Source organism: Mytilus galloprovincialis, chromosome 5 (assembly GCF_965363235.1).
Source record: "Mytilus galloprovincialis chromosome 5, xbMytGall1.hap1.1, whole genome shotgun sequence".
Classification (NCBI taxonomy): domain Eukaryota; kingdom Metazoa; phylum Mollusca; class Bivalvia; order Mytilida; family Mytilidae; genus Mytilus; species Mytilus galloprovincialis.
This window is the reverse complement of record NC_134842.1, coordinates 22,898,232-22,921,257: the sequence shown is the minus strand read 5'-3', so window position 1 is coordinate 22,921,257 and position 23,026 is coordinate 22,898,232. Positions and strand designations below refer to the sequence as shown.

General features: G+C 31.8%; 1 protein-coding gene and 1 long non-coding RNA gene across 2 annotated transcripts in view; one reads left to right on the top strand and one right to left on the bottom strand.

Moving 5' to 3' along the window:
- Window positions 1–1,688: 1,688 nt before the first annotated feature.
- LOC143074396 (uncharacterized) lies at window positions 1,689–6,862 on the bottom strand. Its single transcript, XR_012977833.1, has 4 exons — window positions 6,743–6,862; window positions 3,678–3,867; window positions 2,484–2,578; window positions 1,689–1,769 (listed from the first exon to the last, which is right to left on the bottom strand). It is a non-coding gene; the product is annotated as an uncharacterized LOC143074396 (long non-coding RNA).
- A 7,087-nt stretch (window positions 6,863–13,949) lies between these two features.
- Window positions 13,950–23,026, top strand: part of LOC143075423 (BCAS3 microtubule associated cell migration factor-like) — a 45,117-nt gene continuing 36,040 nt past the window's right edge. Inside the window, exons 1-6 of the mRNA XM_076250818.1 lie at window positions 13,950–14,106; window positions 17,260–17,314; window positions 18,554–18,629; window positions 19,656–19,756; window positions 20,227–20,308; window positions 21,645–21,708. Of these exons, the coding sequence (XP_076106933.1) occupies window positions 14,039–14,106; window positions 17,260–17,314; window positions 18,554–18,629; window positions 19,656–19,756; window positions 20,227–20,308; window positions 21,645–21,708 (446 nt within the window). The 5' untranslated portion in view covers window positions 13,950–14,038. The remainder of the gene's footprint in view (window positions 14,107–17,259; window positions 17,315–18,553; window positions 18,630–19,655; window positions 19,757–20,226; window positions 20,309–21,644; window positions 21,709–23,026) is intronic.

Sequence of the window (23,026 nt, the reverse complement as noted above, 5' to 3'; positions counted from 1 at the left end):
AATGTGGTCAAATATAAATGATATTGCTTTTTTAAATATTTATCCAAATCTATATGCACTCTTAAGTTTCATTTACAAATATTATCAAAACCTGTTTTCCATGTATTTACTAAATGAAACCCATGAATTTAAATATCACAATTGCAACACATTCCAAATAATGAGAGCTAAGTATTGAATAATGTTATAAATCTTCATCTTCTTACCTTTTTCTACATCTGAAACATACAAGAAAACATACTTTGTCGGATTGGATATAAAACGAGAAAGCTATGGGGAGTTTTGCTGACGATAATTGAAATTTAATCACACTGAGGAAAATATTGTAAAGCATTAGCTATTTTTTCGTTCCTAAAGTAAACTCTACAGATATTTTCTCTTCTGTACTGTTTATTGTTCGAATCAGGTATATTATTCATGTGTATAAGACCCTATAATATGTTCGAGATCCAGGTTGATTTTTTTGTGAATGTTAGTTTCTATCTTACCTGTTCCTAGTACAAATAATTTTTTCTTGGGTATACTTTCAACCTGGTTCTCAACTTTTGCTAGCATTTCCATTCATTTGTTCGGACAGCACACACATTTTAACTCATTTAAACGTTACAAGGGGTTTATATTCGCAATTCAGAACATACAAAAAGCATCACTTTTTTAATTGACCAATATAATCTCCAAATTATTATGTTAAAATATTATATTAATTATATGATAACAAGTAATTTCGTACATTTCCCATTTCGTACCTATGTCATTTCGTATCCAAAATTACCATTTCGTACCCAACATTCACCATTTCGTACCCAAGATAAAAACTACTCCGTACCCACAATAAAAACCATTTCGTATCATATGGGCCGAACACATCTACCATTTCGTACCTCATGGACACAATGCATGTCTACTATTTCGTATCATTTGTTTGTAAAAGTTTACATTTCTCAAGATAAAAACCATTTTGAGATGATTTTATTTAGATATAACTGAAATAAAACACATCCTGCCGTGGACATTTTGCATAACACGTTTTTTTCAGGATTTACCCCTTTTTTTCAACTCTAAAATGAAGATGTTAATTAACCAACAAAGGAATAATTACCTGAAACTGTTTTCATAGTTATTTTAACAGTTCTTTTGTCAGGAAAATACAATCAAAAAGGACAAAGCTGATGTTCACACAAGAAGGATGCCATTAAGTCAAAATGTTTGCATACGAACTTTCACCGTATGTGACCAATCAATAAACTTGCTATTGCTTTTTCTTTTTTAGAAATTACAAATTCATATATTTTGTAGCCTTTTATCTAACCTTCTAAATTTCAAAAAAAAAGTTTGGTGGATATCTTTTTTCAGTGAGTATTGCTTATTTTCTATAAGTTTTATAAAAAAAACATGCATATGACATATATTTTTGTATATATATTATCTCATATGTGCTTTAATTTTGATATTTTACATTTCTCGTGGCCTCTACCTCTAAACAGTAAAATGTCAATGAGAGGTATGAAATGGTATACATACAAACCTTCTATGGGGTACGAAATGGTATACATATATACAAATCTTCCATGAGGTACAAAATTGTCAAGGTATGATATGGTCAGGGTATGAAATGTTTTTTTGGCAGGGTACGAAATAGGGGTACGAAATGGTTATGGTACGAGATGACTATAATTCAATTATATTACCGACTCCAACTAGACTTATGTCTTTCTTGAAACCGAAACCATTGCACACATCACACAAGGTTGGATAAAAGATAAATGGCTCTGGAAATTAAAACAAAATTACATTTCCTACAATTACCTAAGATTCAATAAAATGGTGAATATGAAATCAAACGAATCAATATATATAGATGAATAATAACTCAAACGTTGTGTTCAATATTCATCCATTTGATGTTCAATAAACTGAAATAAATACTTTCTTTAATGCAATAGAATTGTATCGAACATGTCTGGTTGAAAATTATGGAAAATACTTGCATTGAAATTGAAAGAGGAAGTCTTTTTATCGACTTTATATATAGTCTTATTAAACTACAGGTGATAAAAAAGTCTTTCTTTTAGTTCCTGTTTTAATCTTGTAGTCATTCTGTTGACTTTTAAGGCTTACCATGCGTTATAGTTTTGCTCATTGTTGAAGGTCGTTTGGTGACCTATATTTTCTAAACTTAATCGTCAGATCGTCTCTGGTGGAGAGTTGTCTCATTTGCATTAATCCCATACTCTATTTTTTTTTTACCAAAGTATTTCAAGAGTAACCTAAATGTTAAGCTAGTAAACAGGTAATATCTGCTTGAAACATACAATTTGGGTAAATAGTTTATATATAACAAATGCATTAACAAGCACATTGTTCATTTCAACTGTATGTTTGACTTCGTATGTTTCTGAAGTTTCCATATTTATATTAATTGTTTATAACTTCAGATTACTTCAACATATTTCACTACTAATATTCTCAGAGTCCTTACATACCCCAGTCGGTAGTTAGCATAACAATCACATCTCGGACGGTCCCGTAAAACATGTCTTTATTACATCGGTATAACCAATGGGTGCCATTGTAGTACCTGTTATTGAAACATGTATCTTTTTAACATGTTCAGGCTACATTCTTTCATTATATTTATATACTTAATCATAATGATTCAAAACTAATAGTCATGCGTTTATTCATACAAGATATGATTAAAGAAGCGAATTAATATAACGAAGTGCAAATAAACTTGAAGTGTAACACACCTTTGTTTTAAAAACAATTCAATGTATAAGTATAGAGAAATATTTTTTAGTTTTCGTGTTATAACAAGATTCAAGGAAGTGAGACGAAGCAATTAAATGTAAAATCCAAAAAATACTGAACTCCGAGGAAAATTCAAAGCGGAAAGTTCCAAATCAAATGATCAAACACATCAAACGAATGAACAACAACTGTCATGTTCCTGACTTGATACAGACATTTTCAAATGTAGAAAATGGTGGATTGAACCTGATTTTTAGCGCGAACATCTCACTTGTATGAAAGTCGAATCAAATTCAAACTACTGATATGTGGTAACTATAGATAGAGTATGCAATGGATAAGATTGGTAAGGAGATCGATGATGCATAATACTTCATAACACGAAGTAAGGTCTGTATATATAATCTTGTAAAGGCTCTCATCAGTATAAGGTCTGTATATTTGTTCTTGTATAGGCTCTCATCAGCATGAGTTTTTGTTCATTGTTGAAGGGCATACGGTAATCTTTATTGTTATTCAAATTGTGTATTGCTTCATACTCAACTGATTTAAAAAAAAAATATGAACACTTGGAAGAAAAACACAATTACAATAGAATATTTCTAATGTAAAACATGCAAAATAATAAACTGTTCTTCTATTAGACAAATGAAGTTTTTTTTTTCAAGTAAACCGAATTACCTATCGAAAAAAGCAAAATTTACAGTAAGTCAATAAATGAAAATCGAAGTCATGGAGAAACTTTTATATAATAAATGTACACCAAAGAGTTTTTATTATACAATATACTATCCTAAAGTGAATGTGTGTGTGTGTGTATGTGTGTGTGTGGGGGGTGGGTGTGGGTGGGCTTTGTGGGTGGGCTTTGTGGGTGGGTGTGGGTGTGGGGGTGTGTGTGTGTGTGTTATGGTGTTTGTCTTGTATACCTTAAGGCACTAAAGGGTCCGCTTCTGTGTACACACTCGATATATAAAGGACCATTGCCATTAACAAATGAAATCACTTTTGTTAAGTTCCCAGGTGGACTGAAAACTGCTTGTTCGTACGTTGTGTTAGTCCCAGTCTCCACATATCTGTACGTTCGATTCTGATAACTGCATGGAAATACGCATTGTCCTGCAATTATTAACGAAAATGTATGAGGTCTTTTTTGCAGAAGTAATCGATAGCTTTAGACGAACAGTCACGTTCATTATTTCGTATTTTAGATTTGCGTTATTTCTTTACTTAAATATGTAATATATAGATAACAAAGCAGTGAGGATCGAGTGGTACCTCAAATTTACGACGAAAGAAATTATATTGATTTTTTTTTAACTTCCAATTTCTATGAAGCGAATATAAGAATTGCTCAGAAAGATAACCCGAACTTAATGTTTGGATTGTCGAAATTATTAGTTTTCCAACAGAAAAATAAAATGCCTTATTGCTGAGTTTTCTTACAAGTGTTGATTTCAATATAAGTTTATACTTCCTTTGCACAAAGGTATAAAATATATCTTGTGCTTTTCATTATTCCGGACGTTCGTTTGTTTTCATTAGACGCTGTAAAAATCTGTAACAAAATCATTATAAACCCCAAATCAAAAAAAGAAGTTGGGGAGCATTGAAAGGAAAGAATAGTAAAGGATTACAGTTCCTCTATAATTTATAACCCAAAATATATTGGCTATGATATATATTTTTTTATTCAAATTTCTACAAAACGTATGAACAACACGAAATGTGGCACATGTGCAACATGAGCTCACCTTTTTGGATTACCTAAGTTTATCCCTGATTGTTATCTTTATTGTTCTATGTTGAGTATTGCAGACAGATTTGAACTCAAACGTTATTGGTTTAATCGAACCTTTAGATTAGTTTTAACAGTATTTTATTCTAATAAATTGAATGGATTTGGCAACAGGGATAGTCTTTGTAAGCACTCTCCAATAACAAGGTACAATCAATTACATTCAAACAAAATAACACATACACAAACATAATGACAACACATAATCAATCACTATAGTACGGGAACTATAGCCAACACATTCATGTCGAGTCCTTCAACCATTAATCTTACAAAACTTTAAACGGTATACCAAGTTTATTTATTTCCAGGCAGTCTATAGTTTTATTTTTTTATTTTTCAAAACTTTGTTTCAAAACTTTGATTTCATGACTGTGTTAACCTTTATGTTTACCCCGAAGATCTTACCAAACTTGTCATAACTATTATCTGGATGAAATTAACAACTATTCTATATAATAACATTGCACATACATTTCATGAGATTCCATAATTCTGATTGACAGGAAACTATTGCAGGACACATGATTTATCAAATCTATGTTATTTATTTCAATGTAGGTCTATTTTTAAAGTATACAAAAATATAAGCTTTTTCGCACAATGTCATTCGATCAAACGCATTTAAACCCAAAATATTAGAATCAACATTCAATTCTAAAATAAATAACAATCAAATTACTAACCCGAGGTTTGACACAAAAATGTCACAATCAGGAAAACTGCTTTTAAAAAATTGCATCCTTCAATTTTAAATATGAGTTGTATCCTATTGTCGAAATTAAGCTTTTAAATGAAGTAAATTGATATTGATTGTTACCTGCTGTGAATATTTCAAAATCTAATTCAAACTATCTCTTGAACTGTTTGAAAACTGAAAAATTACTTCCATTCCATCAATATAACGGTACCATGAACAACTTCATACGATTTGAATGGGCTAGCTTGCTATAAAACCAGGTTTTCCTCACCGGTTTTTGATTGAAGTCGAGCCAGGGATTCACCAGTTGATTTCCTTTAATTTATTTAATATAGTACGTTTGAATTACCTTGAATTTGTTTTATTTCTTAATACTTTATAATTCAATCAAACATTAAACAAGAACACAAACAATAGAAAATAATTATAATGTATAACCAAAAGTGCAATATAAACTTCAGTTCAACTTATACATTAAAACTAAGGTTGCAACACACTCAGTTTCCATTTAGTTGAAAATAAAATATTGCCTGTATTCTATATACATTTTTATGTTATGATATTTGGTGTACGAAATGTATAACACTGTCAAAACGTTATACGAACCAAAATTTATAACCAAAAGTATAGTGGCTTTGATATATTTTAAATTACTACAAAACGTATGCGCAACACGACAGGTGGCACATGTGGAGCATGCGCGCACCTTTCTTGATTCTCATTGATTGTTGTCTTTCTTGTTCCTAGTTGTGTATTGCAGCCAGTTTTGAACTTAAACACTATTGGAATTAATCAAACCTTTATTGCTTATCACAATAGCACGGGAACTATAGAAAAAATAGCAATGTCTAGTCATTTATGGTGGTACCTAACACTACAGGGAGATAACTCTGTAAAATCAGCTAAACGTTTTAATCACGTAGCATTGTTAATGAAATTTTAAGCTTATCAATGATTAAAATTAGTGTTTGTCTTACTGCTATGTCTTCAATGAAATGTTAAGAGGAAGTATCACGTGGTTAACGTTTTTGGAAATTTTTATATTTTTGTCAAAGTGTCAAATTAAATATTTTGTCAAAATTTTATGAAAATTGAACCGGCCAAATTAGTTTTAGTCAAGGTGTTTGGTACCACCTGAACCAAAATTCAAACAGAACTTTAGCTTTATACCAATCGTTTAGTCTTATTTAGTTCCAGGCAGTCTTAAGGTTATTTTATTTATCAAAACGTTGTTTCATAAAAGTGATTTCATGACTGTGTTAACCTTTATATTTACCCCGAAGAACTCAAAACAAATTGTCATTACTATTATCTGCAATGAAATTAACAACTGTTTTATATAATAACATTGCACATATGTTTCATGAGATTTCGTTAAGTATACAAAATTTTAAACACATCGCACATCCCACAATGTCCTTCGATCAAACGCATTTACACTAAATAAATCAGAACCAACATTCAATTCTTAAATAAATAACAATCAAATTACTAACCAAAGGTTTGACACGAAAATGTCACAACGAGGAATACTGCTCTTAAGAACTGCATCCTTCAATTTTGAATATAAATTGTATCCTCTCTGTCGCAGGTACAGTTTTTAAATGAAGTAGTTTTATATTTATTGTTACATACTGTGAAAACTATATGCTAAAAAGGTTTTTCAACTTAAAGTACACCTTGTTGTTCAAAGTTTTTTCACCTTCCAACTTTAAGAACACATTATTGTTTTCGTTCATCAATAATAAAACAATTGTATGTACTTTTAGTTGCTATTGGAAAAGTTTATTGAGTAAACGATAAGATGTTTGTTATATTGAATATCACAAATAATTGTTCCGCATGGTCATTTTTATTCAAAGAAACGTTTTATATATTTTATACAGTGTTATACGGTAACGCAGTAGATGGCCGTTTCGATTTTTTTTTTAACTTAAGGCAAGACGAAACTCACCAAAATAAAAATAATAAAAATAATAAAAAACAAAGTAAATCTCTATACAAATCATTTTGATGGTAGGTTTTTATGTTGTGCTGTTCTATAGCTTTTTCAGAAGCAAATATGCTAAGCCCCGCCTCATTCTTTTTTGTCACTGACTAAGGTGAAGAACCAGTAATATAATGGTTGGCGTATGTTGTTGCGTGTCTCATATTTGTTTTTCGTTTATTATTTTGTATAGAAACCGAACCGTTAGTTTTCTCGGTTGAATTGTTTGACATTTGTTATTTCGATGACTTTGTCGAAGTTGCTAACTTCCTGCATCAGTTGGTCTCTAGTGGACAACTTTCTCGTTGGTAATCATACCACATTGTTTTTATGTAAGACGTCAATTTCATAAAATCAAACCGAAATCTCCAAACAGACTTTTGTTTGGTCGGTAGACATATTATGCAAGACAACACTTCTTAAAACCAAATAGGGTTAAAATAACAAAAAGACCGATGACTTACGTTGGAGACAAAGTTTTAGAACTCATATAATAATATACTGTTTCAACAACAAAAAATGTATTTCAGTTATATACTTAAAAGAAAATAAAAAAAAAACTCCAAAGCAAATTAGAAAAAGGGGAAGTGCAAAAAACCTGACCCACTATATCAACCAATGATATAAAGTAGAATCACAAAAATACTGAACTCCTGAGAAAATCCAAAACGGAAATTCCGTAGTCAATTGTAAAAATCAAAAGTTCAAACACATTAAACGAATGGATGTTTGGACAACAACTGTCATATTCCTGACTTGGTAAGGGCATTTTTTCTTATGTAGAAAATGGCGGATTAAACTGGTTGTATAGCTATCTAAACTTCTCACTTGTATGACAATCGCATCAAATTCCAATATTTTGACAACGAGGTATTAACAAAACAAACAGACATAAAAGGTAAAAATGTGAAAAATAGGGGTACAACAGTCAACATTTTGTTTTAACCTTAATCATTATTAAAACAAACAAATAAGAGTCTGAGCGTTGTCGTTACAAAAAAATATTGAATCTTGTAACAAAGATACACAAAAAGGCATATAGACAAGACACACAAGCAAAATGAAAGACAAAAATACAAAAAGGTATCATAGTACAGTAACAAAATGACAGGTTGTATAAGTACAGAAACATGTCAAATGAATACCACCAATTATAGACTAAACAGTAAATATAATATTCAAACGGTAGATGAAAAATCAAATGGTAGATGAAAAATCAATTGGTACATGAAAAATCAAATGGTAGATAAAAATTCAAATTGTAGATGAAAAAACAAATGGTAAATGAAAAATCAAATGGTAGATGAAAAATCAAATGTTGATTTTGAAAGATGCATGACGTCTATACTACATGTACTATGCGTAAAGGGAACAACCTTGCAAAGATGAATGACGTCTATACCACATGAACTATGCGTTAACAGAACAGCCTTGCAAAGGCGAAGTAATGTCCTGATGTTACCTAATGTGTTTACGACAAGTTAACAAGTACACCATATGTTATTTATGTATTTCAATTGTCGTTTTACATAAGACATTTACCTCTGACTCAATAAATCAATTACTGCTGTTCAAATATACATTTTTTCGTATAATTTTGTATAAATCTCAAATACATATGTAGTAGTACCTTTTCGGCTTTGACAATCACATATTTCCGTCGTAAATATATTATATCTAAAAAAATCTGTTGAGATAAACTGATTTTAATCACCTTTAACTATGTTTTTCTATCAATTAATGAACATCTTTGAAATAAAGATTCCATTCTTGTCTATAGTCGTTTCACAAATTTAAACAAAAAAACTATTGTAAACAGAGGGGATGGATTCCAATGATTATTGAATAAACATACTTTCACAGAAGAAAAACAGACAACATAATTATCAAAGAACAACGTCGAAAAGAAAACCCGTCCATGTTGTACTTAATATGATACTAAAGGTTGGGCAACATTATCTCAATCAATAACCGGCAGTGATTGTGTGCTTCACAAGGTTACTCAGTACCGTCTCTTAATTAAAGTGTTACTGATCGCGTTGGTCGCGGCAAGTGTAAATTCGCCGATAAGTCTTTTTTGTATATGTCGCAATTATTTTTAATCCTGGTATTTATGATGAATTCACTGAGAAAATTACAGTCGTATATATTTGAGTAAGTGGGAAATATCCGTGGTTATATCTGGAACAATATTTCAGTATGCATGTTATGCATGTTACGGTGAATCAAATATTGAATGCGTTTGTTAAACTTTCAAAGGATGTCTAAACTTTACCATTAGGTTCTCAGAAACCATGGTATATTAAAAAAAACTTGGGCATATATACATAGCAAACAGGCACTGTTGATATTTTGCTACGCCGAAATTGATCGCTTACTCGTTACGACAACCTAGATGATTTCAATTTACTCACGTTCACAATGTGAAAATTGAAATCATCTCGTGTGTCGTTATGCTTAGGTCTCAGCCTACCTGAATTGTCACTTTATTAACGATATAAGTCAAAATATGAAGATAAAATTGAGAATGGAAATGGGGAATGTGTCAAAGAGACAACAACCCGACCATATAACAGACAACAGCAGAAGGTCGCCAACAGGTTTTCAATGTAGCGAGAAATTCCCGCACTTTACTCAATCTGTGGTACCATGTATTTCATGCTTTATGAGTAAGCGTTCAACATAATCACAAAATTTTGCATTATTTGTTGAGAGTCGGAAATCTTCTGTACAAAGCGGGAAGTTTTTGTTACTTTTAGACTCGTTATAATAAGGAATTGGGACTATCTGTTGAAAACACTTTGACTAAACGTAACCATTCTAATTCGTCTTTACTCAAACGAACATCCGCTTTATATTGAATGTTTGTCTCATTGGCAATCATACAACATCTTATTTTTATATTATATATTTATTATTAGATATTTGAAAAAAAACAAAAGCGGATTTCAAGTAAAAGCATATGCAGCTAGTAGGCCTACTCCGGGGAAAGAATAGTTTAATGAATTTCTGACATTTTGTTTTGTGGAAATGATAAGCTTCCGTCAATATTGGTATCTATGTGTCCAAGTTTATAATGGTGTAATTTTAGTGTTTGTCTAGCCACAAAACAAGGTTCAATCCACTATTTGTTTCTTAAAATGTAACAAGTCAGAAACATTGCAGTTGTTATCATATATGTCGCTTCTGTCTGTGTTGCATTGTCGTTTTTGGGTTTTTTTTTTTTGGCTTTGTTCACTTCAGTGTTTCTGTTGTTTCGTTGTATTCCTCTTTATAGTGTTGTTTTCCTCGGTTTTAGTTTGTAAGACTTATTTGTTTTCTCTCGATCAATTTTTTATACGCCCGTCAAAATTTTGACGGGACGTATTATGGTATACAAATGTCCGGTGTCCGTCCGTACGTCGTACCGTCTGTCCGTCCGTGCGTCTGTCCGTCCGTCCGTCCGTCTGTCTGTCTATCCGTCTGTCCGTCTGTCCGTCTGTCCAGCGTAAACATGTCGCACCGTAACTTGAGAACGACTCATCCAAATTTCATGAAACTTAATATAGTTGTTTCTTATGATGGTCAAATGATCTGTATAAATTTTGGTGAAAATAAGATTAAAACTTTTTGAGTTACAGCACTTTGTTACTAAAACAGGGGTGTTTTTTTCACATGTCGCATCGTATCTCAAAAACAATTCTTGATTATGGCTTAAAACTTTAAACACTTCTTAGTTATATTAATCTTAATATCTGTATACTTTTTGGTGGTGATTCAAAATTTCATTTTTGAGTTCTTGAGTATTTTGTAAAAAAAGGGGGAGGGTTTTTTTACATGTCGCGCCATATCTCAAAAACAATTTATGATTATTGCTTAAAACTTTACACATGTCTTTGTTATATTAATCTAAAGATCTGTATACTTTTTGGTGATAATTCAAAATTTATTTTTGAGTTATTGAGTATTTTGTCAAACAGGGGAGGGTTTTTTACATGTCGCGCCGTATCTCAAAAATAATTTATGATTATTGCTTAAAACTTTACACACTTCTTTGTTATATTTATCTAAAGATCTGTATACTTTTTGGTTTTGATTCAAAATTTTATTTAAGTGATATTTAGTTTTTTGTATAAAAAAAAAAACAGGGTGGGGGTTTCACATGTCCCGCCGTGTCTCAAAAACAATGTATGGTTATTGCTTAAAACTTTCTCAGAAATTATTTATGATTATTGCATAAAACTTCCACACAAGACGTCGGGCGTATCATGCGCTCATGGCGCAGCTGTTTATTTTACCTTCGATCGGCGGTATTCTACTGTTTTTTTATTTACATACATCTGTTCAAATTTTCTTATTTCCTAACTTACCTACTTACTTAATTATTTATTGCCCTATGCGCCATTTCTTGTAGTAGTGTGTCTGGTAGAATTACTAGCCTTTACCTCTACAGTTCTCCCAAATTTAATTTTAGGTCTTGCTTTCGTTCTTTTTAAAAAAATTAATTTGTACAGTCGAGTGCTGTTGAAGTGGTATCTTCTTTCTCTTTCCGTATGACATGTCTGATCAAGCATCTTCACATTATAGTTCTAAATTCTGGTTGGAGTGTTATGGTTTGAGAATTTTGTTTGTGGCCAGAAGCTTTATGAAATAGAATACAGGCCGTTTGTTTTGATCGTAATTTGTCATCCCCCATAATACAGCTGCAAACAAAAGTACAACAGTGGCGGATCCAGGGGTAGGGTTCCGGGGGTTGGAACCCCCTTTTTTTGGACGATCAATGCATTTGAATGAGAACATATAGTTGGAATCCCCCTTTGTCCTGGGTTGGGAACCCCACGATTTTAAAATGGCTGGATCCGCCCCTGAACAAGACATAATGCTGTAAAGTTTGTGTATGGTCCGCATAGAAAATTGTCTTTATCTCAGTTCAGTCAGTAGATTGTTAAAAGCTGACATTGTCTTATATAGGCGTCTTATGATGCCAGGTTCTGCTCCACCATTGGTAGAAAGTGATACAAAGTTATATGAAAGTGTGAACATGCAGTAATGTTTTACATCCATTTTACCAACTTCCAAGCAAGGACTGAAGCTCATAAACTCGGCAATTAAACGAAGGACTTCGGGAATGTCCGGTGAGCCGACATCCTTGCTTCGGAAGTTGTCATTTTACAGACCCTGAGTTGTTTAAACTTATCGTCATGATACTAAGTGTTCTCGATATTGATTCTGAATATTTTTGTAGCTATCTATGTGTTCTTAACTTCAATATGTTTTGTGTGTGAGACATTGATCATGCTAAATAAGCAAAATCTATAGCTTCCTAGGTGGTGCAGGTATCCCTATATAATGCCTCTTGGTGTTTCAGTAGTTTTTGTCTCATAATCCAGGCTATGATTATGATAAAAAAAATGTCTATGATACGATACATCCTAGCTTGTGATATTCCTGTTTTAACTAGGAAGTATATACTACTATACCCAAAATTGGACCTGAAGCTGTTGCCTAATGTTTTTATGAAGTTTATAAGATGTTGCGGATTGCCACAGGATCGTAATATTTTCCAAGGACAATCCCTGTGGATGCTGCCAGTCGCTTTCTCAAAGTCGTTGTCGTTCTAACTTTTGTTCTATAACATTTATTCATGTAAAGAATTGTTTCAATGCAACCTTTCCTTGTTTTTTACGCAGGAGGTCATCAGTTGATTCTGCAATTCGTCTTATAATAATGGTTGTCATGATCTTACTTTGGATGGAAAATACTGTAATGCCTCGCCGGTTGTTACAATCATTTAGTGTTATCAACTTTAATAGTACACTTATGTCTGTCACATGGCATCAGATCTTTCTTCTCGATGTTTTTAAGATGTTTTAGAGCAGAGTGATAGCCGGATAACATTAATAAGTCCGATTCATTTCCAAAGAGTTTGGCATTCAGATTTGTCATTTTCATATGATTTTCCATTTTTTGACTTTGATCTATTGCTTTTCGTGTGGTTTTATGTTGATTTCTAGTCCATTATTATTCTCTTTCACAATAGAGCGTTAAGAAGATTTAGTAGCTCAATGAAATGGTCTGTTAACAAATTCACTTTATTAAAACGATGAATACATAAAATAACAAACCGTGACTCATTGTGAAGGAGGCTTTGAAACTTTATTTAATGATAGCTACTGCTTCACTGAATACGCACATTCTCCATGTTCAATTTATGACAATATTTCGAAAATGATTTAAACAATAAAACCTGAGTAGTGATATTATCATGACAAATCTCATATTCAAGTAGTTTGCCCATTTCCCCATTTCAGCAAATATTGACAAATCAAAAAATTAAAACCATAAGTTTAATCAGACAAAAACTGTTTATAAAATATTAAAACCAATAGTTGGAATACTGCTAAAACTTAATGTATGGATTATCAAGTGTTATTAAGATTTAGTGTAAAAAAAAAGTAAAATCCCTCATCTACCATATTGAGACGGTATTGAGGATACATCGTGTTCGTGAACAGTGTAGTATTTTTAGGTGATAACTTTAGATTGCATGTGTTATTTTCTTCTTTTTTTCCAATTTAATATTCGGGAAAACCTCAAAAAGCTTTGAAATATATTTATCTGCTTTACTCTTTCCAGTCACAAATTCCTTAAGTTTTCGGTTTCTTATCTTTTTCCGGATTTTTCTCATGTTTATGACGGTTAATTGTTTAAAATTTATTCGTCCAGGAAACGGAAATCTGCAACTTTACTTCGCGGACAGGTCAAAACAAAGCTGACGTCATTTCTGCAACAAGTACATTTGTTTACATTTGTAAAAATTGAAAGAATGTCCGCAGAATCGCCCCGAAAGCACCTTAAATTTGTAAATAATGTTGTTCGACCACAGGGCTTCAGGTAAATTTCCATTACATAGCTAGATTATAACTTGAGGGAACATGTACCCGATAATTTGGGACCATTTTATTATGAACGATACTGAGCCAAAAACAGGTTGGGAACAAACCCCCTGTATGGTGATTATACCTGTGTAGAGGGATAATCCTTCTTTAGAGGGATAAAATTATCCCTCTATAGAGGGGTATTTTTGTTTACACTGGATTTAAAGCAAATTAGGACAGAATGGCATTTTCTAGTTACAATGTATATTGGCTATAATCTCTAGAATTATATGCATCAACATATGCACTTTACTAAAAATTGGGATGACCAGTTTTCTGCTAAAGTGACAAAACTTGCAATCTATTGTATACCTATCTGAACACCTGATCAACAACAAAAGGAATAGTTGACCTGTAAATTTCAAGTTAAATCTAACAATAGAAATTCTGTTCAGTGAGGCAAAACTGAGTAGAATTTACCTGATCATCACAGCTTTCAATCATGGTGAACAATAGATTGTATATTTAGTCAGATAAGCAGCAAACTGGGCATGTGCATAGTAAATTAAGTACATCAATTGGTGCATCAAATGTTGCAGGTTACTGCCATAATAAGTAGAAAATGCCATTCTGCCTTATTTTGATTTAAATCCAGTCTAAACAAAAATACCTCTCTATAGAGGGATATTTTTATCCCTCTAAAGAAGGATTTTCCCTCTATACAGGTATAATCACCATACAGGGGGTGTGTTCCCAACCTGAAAAATGGGATATGATCGCCAATTTGGATACACAACAGGACGCACAGATCTATACGATGAAATTAATCAACAATATATTTCATGAAAATATCTCAATTGGGAAATGAATTAAATTTCTCAAGCTTGAACTGTTTCGTTCTGATCTTTGAATACACCTTATATTTGCGATTACATTGTACCTGATTACTAGGAACGTACCGAACAACAACAGTTACGCAAAATTTTGATGTCACAAGAGAAAATGTCTGAAGTACTATAATGAAAGTGTATTGTTGTATGGGGGTTCTCATCTTGGATCCTGCTTATAATTTGGACAGAATCCCATATTCGCTTCTCTTGTTGCCATTACAGCGCATGTAATTGCCCGTGTCCCTCCCTTTGTTTCCCATTTTCATGGTTAATTATTAAACTTCGCCTGTCAAGCTTAAAATAAATCGCCCAATCTTGACTCAAACTTAGACCCCAAATGCCAATAAGGTCTTTTGGTCTTTGCATTATTTCATGCATGTGCATTTTATAGCATACTTTTATTTCATTTGCTTTTGGTTGATAACAGCCATGAGGGTAAACCTGTACCCATATTAATATGCTGGCCTAGTACATATGGTAATGATAGCTTTTAGGCTGTTGGAATTTTAGCTGTGATGTCGTAGGAAACTGTACATATGAGTATTAGGCCAACTAAAATTAATAAGTAGATTTTCATCCAAATTTTTGAAAAAAATGGGGCGGGTGGGAGGATTTTATTTTTTAAATTTTATTTCATATGAAAACCTCGACACGAGTTCTTCATACCGTGGGGTATATGCTAGTGGAAAACAAGCTTGTGTAATGTATATACATGCTGTATAAGGAATCCTACACTTTTTTTTAAACTCTTAAATAAAAATCCCTGATTGGCAACCACTGTGAAACATGTAATCATGGTAATTAATTGCCGCTTTAGAAACCTTTTTATAGTATACATCAAAAAGAAGAGAATTGCTCTTTTCAGTTGGACTATACCTACACCAAATTTATTTTGCTTTCTAAGCAATGGTTTGTAGTCCCCATAAAATCAATAAAATGTATTGGTACAATTGTATGCAACACAAGTATTATGAGTACAGAATAAAATTTAAGCTCAGTGTTGAAAGTAATTATGATGTAAAACATGAACTTAATCAAAAAGTAGTTGTTGTTTAATGACTAAATTGAGGGTTTTGGTACAGTTACAGAGGGTGTTTGCTGTTTGTCAACAAAAACAACAGCCATGGGTAAATATCAGGGCTTGTTATAATACACCTAACGCTATTTATTCCAATCAGGGAAAAACAATCATTTATAAAACTTTCTGTTTGGGTCAGGCCGCCGATAATAGAGGTCATCAGTAGTGAGCTGAGGGAGGAAAATCTTTAGAAAGCGACCATTAAGAAACTTTGATAGAGTATAATCCACTTTTTTCAAAATTAAAATTGAAGTAAAAAAATATTTTGTTTTAAGTATTTACGGTAGTTTAAAAAGGTCTCGTTAAAAAGTATCATGCATGGTGAATTGTTTAAACAGGGTCCCAGATAGCTTCAACTGGATGAAAAAGTTGTGTAATTTTAGAACTTATCCGGAAGGAATAAATAGCGATTAAGTGTAAAACAAGTTCGTGCTTGTGTCAATTTCTTTAATCAAGTTATTTGTACCAATTTGTTCTACAATTCTTGCGCTTTGGATATCATTCAGAGTTCAAATTTCCTGAGACAAAGTCATTGCATAAATAAAGACAAAACACGGTTTTCGATTCACTTGTGACTACCGCAATTTGCGTTCAAGGACAAGGCGTTTTACTCGAAACTCGAATATTTCATGCCCTTCTCGTTATCAATCTCTATTCTCGGTAGATGATGTTCATAGAGCAGCAGAATATGTTGACTTAATCATTTTCGTTAGATTACTCGAAGAAATACAAAAACGAAATTTTAAACAGGAAGTTTTGAATAAAACGAAATTATCGATAGTTCCCGGTAACGGACATGAACAAAATCCGGAAATCGTATTTTTGTTAAATAAAAAAAATCGGGGCGGGACGATTTCAGAGGGGCGGGCAGGGATGAAAATCTAGCAATTAATTTTAATTGGCCTTATGACTGAATTTTTTTAATAGAATTTCAAGACACTATAACAATTTGGCCTTACAAAGGTCCTGCAATACTCTAGGTTTATGAAAAATTAAGGAATATCTTGCACTGTATATTTGTCTCACTAATGACCAAGGAAACATTGTATTGTTCCATTTGTTGAAGACTCAATCACATCTCTTTTCTAGAATTTCATCAGTTTTACAAATTCTAAATAAAATATCTGCTGGCTTTCACCTTTAATGATTTATGCAAGTAAATGTGTATATACATCATGTGCATGCTGACTTTATTTTTCAGTGACAAAACGGTTATGGAAAACGTAGTTGATTTCATATCAGATGTTGTACCACAGGTGAGCAATAGATGTATTTACACTTTTGAGCAAAGGAGTAGGTCTGGTAAGGGCAGATTTTGGCCTCAAATTTCAGGTTCATCTAACGAAATATTTTGGACACTTTTTATACACTTAAGTGACTATTTCAATTGATTCAATTAGTTTATGTGAAAGATTCTAACTGATTAAGTCATTATAAACGCTCTGATTCAAGCTTAAATATGAAAAATATATCAAATATGCAAAAAATCATCACTTTTCAAGATGGTTTTTGTCAAAAATGAAAGTGGCCGCATCCATGTTCATCTTCAACCTTTATATACATGATATATGTTATGTATTGTCATCAAACACAACTTACATTTCAATATTTTGAATGAACACGAATGCGGCCACTTTCATTTAAGATGTAATGACCTGAGATCTGCTCCGATTAACCTTCTGATGTCATGCAACAATCATTTTTTTTTAATTGTGAGGTAATCTTTGATATCACAATTTAAAAATGTTTACCTCACAATTAAAAAAAAATGATTGTTGCATGACATCAGAAGGTTAATCGGAGCAGATCTCAGGTCATTTGGAGACAAAATTCAGTTACAATGAACTGTACATGTAAATAACAATAGTGTATATGTTTATAGACATACCTTCATACAATGATTATATAATTATTTGTACTTATATGCAAATTTGTATGCCATAATTACAGTGAAACACGTTCCTGTAAAACATTTGTAAAACTAGATGAGAGGTCAAAATGAAAATTGATATATTTTTTTAAATATAGATGTAACTTATGTAGTTAAGATAAAAAAAAAATCGATTTTGTATAGATAATACATGTAAAAACCAATTGTGTTTGATAATGTTGATAGAAAGAAAACTAAACAATAGAATTTTAAGAAATTTTATTTAATAAAATTATCTATTTCTATCAAAAAACATGTCAAATGCATTAGTAGTGCATACATGCATAGGGATGATTTTTTTTTAGCAGGAAGGAAAAGAGATCATTCATACTTCATTGTACTTGATGATGTTAGAACAACTGCAGTCATGAAATTATGAGTTGTGCTAATAATAAGTTCTAAAAGATAGAATATGTTTTTACATTTTTGTTAAAAATAAAAAAGATTTTTTTGTTGGATTTCCTGACATCAGATTATAAAATGCAATTATGTTTTGTACAGTGGTAATTTAATATGAATTAAGTAATATAGCTATGGTTGTTTCAGTCCTTTTTCTTAATTTCAGGCCTATAGTGGAAACCAAAAAGTTGACGACAAAGAGAAAATTTTGTGGATGAGATTTGAAAGGAGTGATATAAATGGTAATGAGAAAGAAATGATAAATTATTTTGTATTCACCTTTAATATAACATTTGAGTCACCTGTTATGAGGATCTGAATGGGATTTATATTATAGAGAATAATATTGGACCAATATTCCAAAAACAAAATGGGCTAACACAAAAAAAAATCAAAAAAATAGGCCAAAAATATAAAGAATAGGAAAGATAGACCACAACGATCAATGAATGGGATTTGTATTATAGAGAATAATATTGGACCAATACTCCAAAAACAAAATGGGCTAACACAAAAAAAAATTTAAAAAAATAGGCCAAAAATATAAAGAATAGAAAAGATAGACCAAAATGATCAAGCATAGAGAAAAATATTACAAACAGACATGACAGATAAAGAATAGAGAATAAAGGTTCCAAAATATAAAGAATAGAGAAAAATGGCCTAACAGATTATAGATTACAGAAATGAAGTGCCTCAATCTGTTATTATCTACAAAAGTGGTAAAGGGTATCCTTATAAAACTGAATGAGTACAAAAATACAAATGGAATCATAGGTTGTACATGTAGGTGTTTGAAAAATACAAATGGAATCATAGGTTGTACATGTAGGTGTTTGAAAAATATATGTCTGCAAACAACAGTTTGTTTATAAATGTAGAACTTAAAACATTGATTTTTTTTAACCTTTTTTTTCTTGCTCAGTGCCTTGTAATTACTCATACATATTCATGAAGAGTAACATGCAATAGTTAGGATGAACTGCCACTGGTAATCAAAATTATGTTTGATAGGGCAAACAATGTTGTCATGAAACAGGCCAGTTACCCTGTTTATAGATATTTAGAATAACAAAACAAGACAAATCACCTTTTACTTTATTAATTAAAAAATGTTGTGTATGTACATTCATACAAAGTTATTCGGTTATCAACAAATTAAAAAAACATACAAAATATTGGATTTCTTCATTGTTGAATGCAGTATCATTATGGTGACCTATAGTCACTCTAATCTACTTATTGACTTATTTTTATTCATATTTTAGATATATCAAGGAATCCAGACTTTACAGTCGGTGAAAACAAAGGCATTCCATTATTACTCATATTGGGTTATAGTAATGGAGTTCAGATCTGGAATATAATGGTAGGTTCAGTTCTTGCTTAGATACAGTTCATTGTAACTGTTGGAATAAGTTATAGATACCCTGATGTAAATGTATGCTACAGGTTTTTTCATAGATACCAGGATTTATTTTATAAGACCAAAATGATATATGGTTTGCAGTTGTATTAACATCTTATTTCAATGAAAATTATTTAGCCCTTCACCTTCAATTATGGTTCATTAACTTTAAATATTTTACATGATTGACATGTCAAATATTGCTAGGTTAACTTCAAAATATGCAAATTTATATCAAAATTACATACAGCCAACATATATCTTTGTGTCAGTTTATTTCTTAAATTGATATGAATAAAAGAAGATTTGACATACGTCATGTCAATGAGACAGCAACCAAATTACCCTCAGAAACCAAAACAAAATCATATAATGTATATATCTTATGTAGCATATGATGTTAACTTATGTGATCACTTTTCATCTTTTAGCCAAATGGTGAAGCACAAGAAGTATATTCTGTAAGACAGGGACCAGTAAGAATACTCAGGGTATTACCTACACCTTCTCCAGGTAAGATGGGGGACCAGTAATATTACTAAGTGTTACCCAAATCTACTGCTGGTTAGACAGGGACTAGTCAGAATGCTCAGAATGTTGCTTGCACCTACTCATTGTAAAATAAGGGTCCAAGGATAACAGTTTTACACACCTTCACCTATAAGACAGGGGACAAGTAAAAATACTAAGAGCAGTACCTATCTGGAAAAAAAGATATATGAAATATCACGGATGAGATAACTATTTACCAGAGACCAAATGAGCAATACCTTAACTGCATAGCAAGCTATAAAAAGTCTAAAAGTGACAAATGTAAAATTATTGAAAAGAGAAAACTAATTTATGTACGAAACAATAATCATGTAAGATATACTGTATAAAATTGAGAATGGAAATGGGGAATGTGCCAAAGAGACAACAACCCGACCATAGAGCAGACAACAGCTGTGTCTGTTTATATTTGGTATGATTAATCTTAGATTTTATATTCCATGAAATAATTTGGGTGTAAATATAGCTATTGCTTTACCTGTCCATAAGAAGCCACCAATTTCTGGAGAAATCTTTTGATTAAAAAGTTAGGCAGAATGAAATGCATGCCATACTCAAATTTGAGTTGCAGCAATCACATTACACAGTTATTTATCTTAAATGATCTCAAAATAGAAATATAATAGTTTTATGAATTGAGCCCATTGAATCTGATCAAAATGGTTCTCTAATTCTTGGTCAATTTATCCTTTTCTGCACCCATTGTATAAAAAAAATTTAATCAACGTGTGGTTCATTTGATCTCAGTTCTTCATTGGTTAAAATGCGATTATGACGCCAAATATTCTTGTTTTCCTCTGAATTTCCTATTGTGACGGCATGAAAAAGGCTACCATGCCCGATGACGTCACACAGAAAGAACACATCTTTTTGCAGATCAGTCCCAAAGAAGCAATAAGTTTGCCTGCGTATTGTTTGAAAATTATTAGAGAAACAGATTCCACCACCAAATCTCGTGTAATACGATATTTATCCACTCTCGACAGTTAAATTTTAAATATTTAAATCGCTCGGCAAGCCTCGTGTTTTAAATTTGAAAATTTAACTGTCTCGAGTGGATAAATATCATATCACACTCGATGCAGTGGTGGAATCTATATTATCATTTATGTTTTTCTAAATAGAAAAAAAACAAAAGTTATAATATTATGAAAACAATAATGAACCCATGGTAGTTTGCATTTAAATAACTTTTTTGTATTCTTATGTATTAGCTATTGTACAAGTTCACTACTTCTAACGGCAGAATGAGTCAAGATCTTCTCTTGAATCTTTTTATATGTATTTTATTTTTCAGCCTATGGTGAAAATGATAAATTTGCCAGTAAAAGACCTTTAGTAGCTGTCTGTGATACATCAAGGTTTGATACTATAATTATTACTGTAAACCAACTAATTTTCAAGAGCGATTAATTTTTCACAAATAGAAAAGTAAAGCGAAAAATAATTCTCATGAATATGTAAAACTTGGATCTTTCCTTGTTTAACTTTGTTAATCAAATTTTGAAATTTAATCGTTACAGAATGAGCTAGTAAGATCTAGAGCTAAAGGCGAAATTAAGTTGGTTTACAGTACGTAGTTGTTTAAAAAAACTTCTAACAATCACACACACATACACACATGCCGTCTTAATGACAACTGTATAAGTAGTTTTTAAGTACCTGTAATAATATGCTATGAAACAGACAAAAAAATATTACTTAGAAATCACATAGTTTTTGCAGATTTAAATTGGGAAATGAGTTATTCGGATCTTAACATCTTCTAAAAACAATTTGAATGCATGTTTTTATAAAAAAAATAAATTTCCTGTTTACAAAACTTTTCGAAAAACTAAGGATTTTCTTATCCCAGGCATAGATTACCTTAGCCGTATTTGGCACAATCTTTTGGAATTTTGGATCCTCAATGCTCTTCAACTTTGTACTAGTTTGGCTTTATAAACATTTTGATATGAGCGTCACTGATGAGTCTTATGTAGACGAAACGCGCGTCTGGCATACTAAATTATAATCCTGGTACCTTTGATAACTATTGCTATGTTGTGTTTGTTAAGTGATTTAAAAAAAAAAATAATTACATTATAAAACTGTTCATGAACCTTTTTTTCTGAAATTATTTAGAATATAAATGCCAATACTACTGCAAATACTGTGCCAAAAAAAAACAGTAAAGCACAATTTCCATACAAAATATATCTACTGTATCACCTTGTATTTCAATCTGCTCGTCTTTGTTCCAGACTGAGGCATAGGATTACTTAGTAGTTTTTGTCGAGCCTGCAACATTTTTTTTGCAGAAAGCTCAACATAGGGATAGTGATCTGGCGGCGGCTACAGCAACAGCAGCGGCATTAGCTAACTTCTTAAAAGCTTTATATTTTAGAAGGTGGAAGACCTGGATGCTTCATACTTTGTATATAGATGCCTCATGTTACGAACTTTCCGTCAGTCGCATGTCCAATGTCCTTGACCTCACTTTCATGGTTCAGTGACTACTTGAAAAAAAAGTTAAGATTTTTTGTAATGTTAAATTCTCTCTTATTATAAGTAATAGGATAACTATATTTGGTATGTGCGTACCTTGCAATATCCTCATGCCAGTCAGACAGTTTTCACTTGACCTCAACCTCACTTCATGGATCAGTGAACAAGGTTAAGTTTTAGTGGTCAAGTCCA